The sequence below is a fragment of the Hibiscus syriacus genome, unplaced genomic scaffold, assembly GCF_006381635.1.
Source record: "Hibiscus syriacus cultivar Baekdansim isolate YM2019G1 unplaced genomic scaffold, ASM638163v2 tig00111920_pilon, whole genome shotgun sequence".
NCBI classification, from domain to species: domain Eukaryota; kingdom Viridiplantae; phylum Streptophyta; class Magnoliopsida; order Malvales; family Malvaceae; genus Hibiscus; species Hibiscus syriacus.
In genome coordinates, this window is record NW_024063214.1 from 105,219 (window position 1) to 111,348 (window position 6,130).

The 6,130-nt window shown below is 33.8% G+C and overlaps 1 protein-coding gene across 1 annotated transcript; it reads right to left on the reverse strand.

Annotated features, from left to right (window-relative positions):
* Positions 1 to 1,485: 1,485 nt before the first annotated feature.
* LOC120172973 (proteasome subunit alpha type-2-A-like) lies at positions 1,486 to 5,484 on the reverse strand. Its single transcript, XM_039180288.1, has 11 exons — positions 5,411 to 5,484; positions 4,368 to 4,454; positions 4,199 to 4,275; positions 3,995 to 4,059; positions 3,675 to 3,721; positions 3,417 to 3,492; positions 3,101 to 3,168; positions 2,588 to 2,657; positions 2,407 to 2,492; positions 2,078 to 2,140; positions 1,486 to 1,947 (listed from the first exon to the last, which is right to left on the reverse strand). The coding sequence occupies exons 1-11, from the start codon at positions 5,482 to 5,484 to the stop codon at positions 1,839 to 1,841; spliced, it is 822 nt and encodes a 273-aa protein (XP_039036219.1). The 3' UTR covers positions 1,486 to 1,838.
* Positions 5,485 to 6,130: the final 646 nt, after the last annotated feature.

Here is a 6,130-nt window from a genome sequence, read left to right on the forward strand (position 1 = left end):
GAACTTCGATGTCTGGCTAATATATCCAACATATGAAGTTATATCTCTAAGTTATGACACTCAGTATTATCAGGATCACGCCTTAAATAAGGGGAATGGAAGACACCAGGCTTCAATTGTATGATGCGCCTGTAAATACATTTTAGTCTTCCTGTGATAGCTGTGAACTTGTTGAAAACGGTGCTGAGATTCGAGAATAAACCCGGGTGATTTCAGGACTATATTTTGCTTGATGACGATCCTTAGTGCCTTGACTCCAAATTTGTTGAGCTTCTCTTTGAAACCTATGCTACCAACTCTTGGTGCAGCGAAAGGAGATGACGCTGATGAAGAGATCGGGGAAGTAAGTTGTGGCGTCATTGGCATTGAGGAGTGCTAAAGCACCTCCAAGGCTATGGCCACAAACTGTCAAGCTTCGCCATTGTCTCGTAAAAATGCGACTAGTCTCCGAAATTACCCGGGTTTATTCTCAACTACTCAACAACTAATTGAACCGACTTCCGCACATCTCCATTGATCGAAGAAAAAAAGCTTGTGATATATATATGTTATGCTTTAAACTGGACATCTTTTTTTTTTCCAGCAAATGCCATTGAACTTTCTGCAACTTTCTGAGTCATGAGCTGCCATTAACATCTCGATGGTCAATTATATAATAAAATATATAACATCGACTTATATAATATCATCCACACGTAAATCCATGCATGAATCAGTTATTAACTACATCTAATTTTGTTCAAATCAGCTAAATTGGATCCCAGTTTTTGTTTAAACGAAGTTGAACAGCTACATTGATAAGATCATCCCAAGTAGCATGAGTGGGAGGAAGATTATCGAGTGAACCCCAAACCCTGTCGGCATCGACCTCCTCCCGGAGAAAATCCAGAATCTGCTGAGCAATGGGTTCAAAACAGGTAAAACTCCATCCACAAAACCAGAACCATATTTCCATCCTTGTCCTCTTAAAAAACCACCTACATGAAGAAAATTTAAGTCTTGAAGACGATTCAGAACTGATGGATTCAACATAAAGCACATTATGAGTGTTGAGAGTATTACATCGTTTCCTGAATATTTTTTTCTTTTGGGTGATTAAAGGTTCTCAATTTGCCTCGTTTGTCAATATAAACACCAAAACGTTTAATTTTCTCTATAGGTACATCACTTGAAGAACTCTTTGTTATCCATCTGAAACTGGGTTTATAGCTTCTTGGTTGAAGGTAAACACGGTGTTTCCGGCAACCAGCCTGGAAAAGGGTATAGTTTGTTTTTTACCGTTTGTTGTGTCGAGGTGTTTCCGGCAACCAGCCTGGAAAAGGGTATCGTTTGTTTTTTACCATTTGCTGTGTCAACGTATTACCGGTACGGAATTGACTTCTTTATTTAGACACCATTGATGTTGTATTAATTTTTTTTCCTGATAATTTGACATTGTTTCATTCTCTTAGATGGCATTCCTTCTGATACAACTTGGAGGAAATAGATGATAATGAAAGAGAAAAGCTCTTAAAAGTGATTGTATAAATCAATTAAACTAAACCCGAAGTTTATAACTTGTCCAATTTCAGTTCCGGCATCAAGCGGACATTGGCAAAGTTCTTTGTTTTCAATTCCAGTGATGAACTAACAGCATTTGACCGAATTGGAAGTCTCGAAACAAATGTTACATAAAAGAAACACTTGTAGATAGTCTCGAATAGCAAGACAAGTTACTCGACTTCGGCCAAATAATCATCAATTTCGGCAGGCATAAGTACCCTGCAAAATAATAATAAAAAATGCACGTTAAAGCCAAAAGGAGCACTTATGGCACTTCTTAAAAGGTTATTTTCCCATCAGCATATTGCAGGCAAAATACTTGGGAAGGAGGAAAGAGTTGAAGCAGGGACTTGCCTGAATTTTTTGCCGATTTCAATGTTTTTCCCTGAGATTTGTCCTTCAAATCTGTAAAATTGAGAAGTGGCAAGTAAGATTAGTAAAAGATGCACAACGCACAAACCACCACGGACCAACATTTTTCCCGAGGTTCTATATATTGCAGATGACCAGGTGGAGGAAATTTAACTCGGCTTACCCCTCTTTGAAAGTCAAGATGGCAGTATGAACAGCATCATCGAGCTCCATATCATCAGTGTATCTACAAAAAAAGACCGATCAATTGAATTTGCAATGTTTCAACAAGGAAATGTAAAGTAAAAGAAAGTCCAGCTCAACTCTGGAAATGAAGCATAGCTATTTGCCATCATAGATACCATCTATATGAAGGTAACAAGAAAAGTTGAGACTACTTGAGTTGGATATACTACAAATCACTTCATATACCAGAATGAATAAAACATATGCGAGGAAACTTCAATCGATTTGGTTTTGAATGCTTTACAAACTAGATTTTATGGTAGGTACCTCTTCTCAAGAAATGTTTTTGCATTTGAGACATTCTTCCCCATTGCTGAGGCTTTCCATGAGAAATATGAACCAGAAGGATCCACCTAGTAAAAAGTTATAGAATCATACAGCTGAAAGCAAATAAAACATTCTATGCGCTGCAGCGCTCCCTCGTACAATCCAATATTAGCAGAAATACCTGATACAATTGTGGACCATTGTCATCACATCCAGCAACCAGTAGAGATACACCGAAAGGCCTTACTCCGCTACAGATGAAAAGATATATGAGTCCAGAGGATTGCAAGTGTTTCAGTTTCCATTTTCTGATCTAAATTCAAGTCGACCCAAAATGTAGTGGTAAGGTATGTGAAAAAGTAACAATCTATAGCATGCAATTTTCTCAAAAAAAAAAAAAAAGAAAGAAAGAGAAGTTCATTCAAATATTCCACTTTCAGCCCCCAGATGAAGCAGAATCTGAAATCCAAAATTAAATTCGAAGAAACTTTATCTCACAGGAAAAACATTTTAAGAAATATATATAAATCAGAATGAAGTCACATTCTTTTTGGCCACCAGCTATCATGAAGAGAAGCACAGCCTGAAACTGAAAATAGACGACAAAGCAACTCTTTGATACAATTCTGACAGTAGAAGTAAAAAGGTATGAATAATAGTTCTTTTTTGGTTTGTATAAGGACATAATTCTTACCCAGACTGAGTGAACTCCTGCATAACAGCTGCAGTTTCCCTTACAAGTTGTGTTACTGGAATTGGTTCCTGGAAACAAAGTTCATGCAAGTAAGAAAATCATGCGAGGTAGAAGAACACATAAATTTTTATGTTGGAATTAGTAAGTAAAGTTATTGAACAAAGTTTATAAAGATAAATGTACAGAAAATATTAACTTTGACCAACGGATCATGGCTGCAATACGACCACAATGTGATTTGATAATAATTTTTCCCAGATGCAAGGCAAAGTAGCTGATTAAGTAAAAACGAACATCATTGAAAAGCCTATCATACCTTATACAACCTATGATATTGTTCAGCTTGCTTCCTACTTTTCCGAACCAAAACTCGAAAATCAGGACCCATACCACTGCAGAACAGTATGAGAATATAAGGGGAAAAACATAAATGTACAAAAAATAAATAAGTTATATTACAGCAAAGAACTGGAATAAAAGTTATACTAGCAACCCATGAATATGATTCTATTTTTACCCGTATCAAAACTAAAGAAATTAACTTTCTAAATGCTTGTAGACATGAAAATCAAACCTGTAAACAACTCCAATATTTGGTGTCAGACACTGTATTTTCTGAACCTGAAATCAGAACACCAAATATTTTAAAAAAATACCACATTTCTTATCACAGGAAGAAAACACAAAGCATCATTAGCTGTCAGATCGTTTTAAGGTAGATTCAATTTGGTTCCGAGATCGCATCACACCATAGTTGAGGCAACATAATAGCCATTCATTTTCATTCTTCAATTAACATACAATGTTACCCTATCATATATTCTAAAACAGTAACAGATTATAACTGCAAAAATGAAGTCTAAAAATCCAAAAGTATGAAAAACAGATACTCACAGAGGTTTCATCAACTAAGATTGAAGGCAATTTCTTCTCTGTAGCGATTACAACTCCATTAGAAGCTGCAGATCAAAACCCACCATCAAATTAAATCCGATGTATTGATATATAAGCATAAAAATATAACTCAGTAGCCACTATTCCACTAATTTTAAAACCCTAAACCGATCACTTAGAAATGGCAAACAGGAAAAAGAGTACCTTTAATTCCAAGAGATGTTTGACCCGAACCCACCGCCGTTAGGGCGTGCTCGATCTGAACTAGCTTCCCCGAAGGACTATTCAAAAACACACAACAAATATGGGTTTATTCAAAATTTAATTTTGAAACAGTTCATGAATGTAGTTATGAAAAGGACGAAGGGATTACCTGAAAGTTGTGAGGGAAAAAGAATATTGGCTGTCACCCACGGCTATGAAAAATCCAAAATCCTGAACAATGAATAAAAAGAAAAAGAGATATTAAAATAAAAAGGGTGATGACAATGAAGATTGTGATGAGAGAAAATGAAAAGAGAATTTCTTTGGGGTGTTTCTGAATTTGAAGAAGGTGTGGGTATTATATATATTTATTTGTTTGAAGTAGGCTATAAAGAAGGTTTCTTGTTGGGGAAGAAGCTTAAGATATAGAGAAATGGGTTCGGATTAAAAATATCTTTTGTTATTATTTGAGATCTTAAAATTTTTGAGTTTATGAGTCTTATTTTATAATTTTAATTTTATTTGAAGAAAATTTAGTTTGAATTGAATCAATCTGAGTTAAGACGTTAATTTTTTAAATTATGAGTCAAGTAAAAATCAATTTTTTAAATATTTATTTGAACAAAAGATTAATTTTTTTGAATTGAATCAAATTTTATTCACGTCTATATTTAATAATTAACTATTATTTTAACTTCAAAAGAAGAATTAGTTCTTATATTTTAATTTGGTGGTTAAATTAAAAGATAATTTTAAAATTTATTGAGTTAAATTTATTTTTTGGATAAATTTGCATTCCATTATTCAAAAGAAAACCGTTAAGACTGTTACAAAATATATTAAGGCACCCGTCCTTAAGTAAGGTCGGTTTTAAATCTTGAGGATTACAAATAAAGTAAATTAGATCAGAAAAAATCATCTTTACATCTGTAATTCTTGATTCAGATTAACATTTATTTTAGACCAAATTCAAGAAATAGTAATTAATCTCTAGTATATTACAGACTCCAATAAAAAAAATTCTTATTTTATGAATCCAAGAAATATGAAGTCATTGTACTTTGATCATATATTTAAAATTGAAAAGGAAAGGAACTGAAATTGACCAAATTTAAATACATGGACTAAATCCATAAATTAAATACAGTAAAGGACTATTAAAGAATACTACCCAAGAAAAACCGCTACAACTCCAAGCACACCTATAAGTACCATGGCAGAGATGCTTGCAGGCGAACAGATGGAGTATTGTTTTCATCTCTTTCAGCCGTTCTCTCCAAAACCATAGCGACGTGTTTGTTTTCAAAATTTCCATTTGAAATTTGAAACATCACCATTGTTACAACCCTTATCGACTCTACCAAGCACTCCTTTTCTCCGTTTAGGTAACTTCCTTTTTTTGTTTTGTTTTTTATTCTGCGAACATATAATGAAAATTTAATTTTCCAAGGGTTAATTATCGATTGAAAACAATAGCATGAACTCGGCGTGGGTTTTGCGTTTTCGGTTTTGAGATTCTGCTAATCTTCGCTTTCCTACTATTATCTCTTGTTATTATTGATTTTATTTTTCCATGATGATTTTCTCATTGTCGAGTTTATTTTTTTGCCGATCGGTGTTCTCTATAAAATAATAATAATTTGATAGGTTTTCTGATTTAGTTATTATTATGGTGCGTGCAGTGGTTTTCCGGCTTATTTTTACTTGAATATTTAGGCTTTAAAATGCATAGATTAAAAATGAAGATTAGTAGGTTTTGATTGTTGAAGTAATTGTGACTTTGCTCTTTTGGTAATGAAAACATTACGGGGAGATTGAAGCCTGTTGTATTGTTTCTCTATTGTGCTGTTAATTCTCATTGGATTTTAGTATGGTGGCTTTGGTAATTAGTAGTATTTGTTTAGCATTATTCTAATTATTCATTCATTTGAG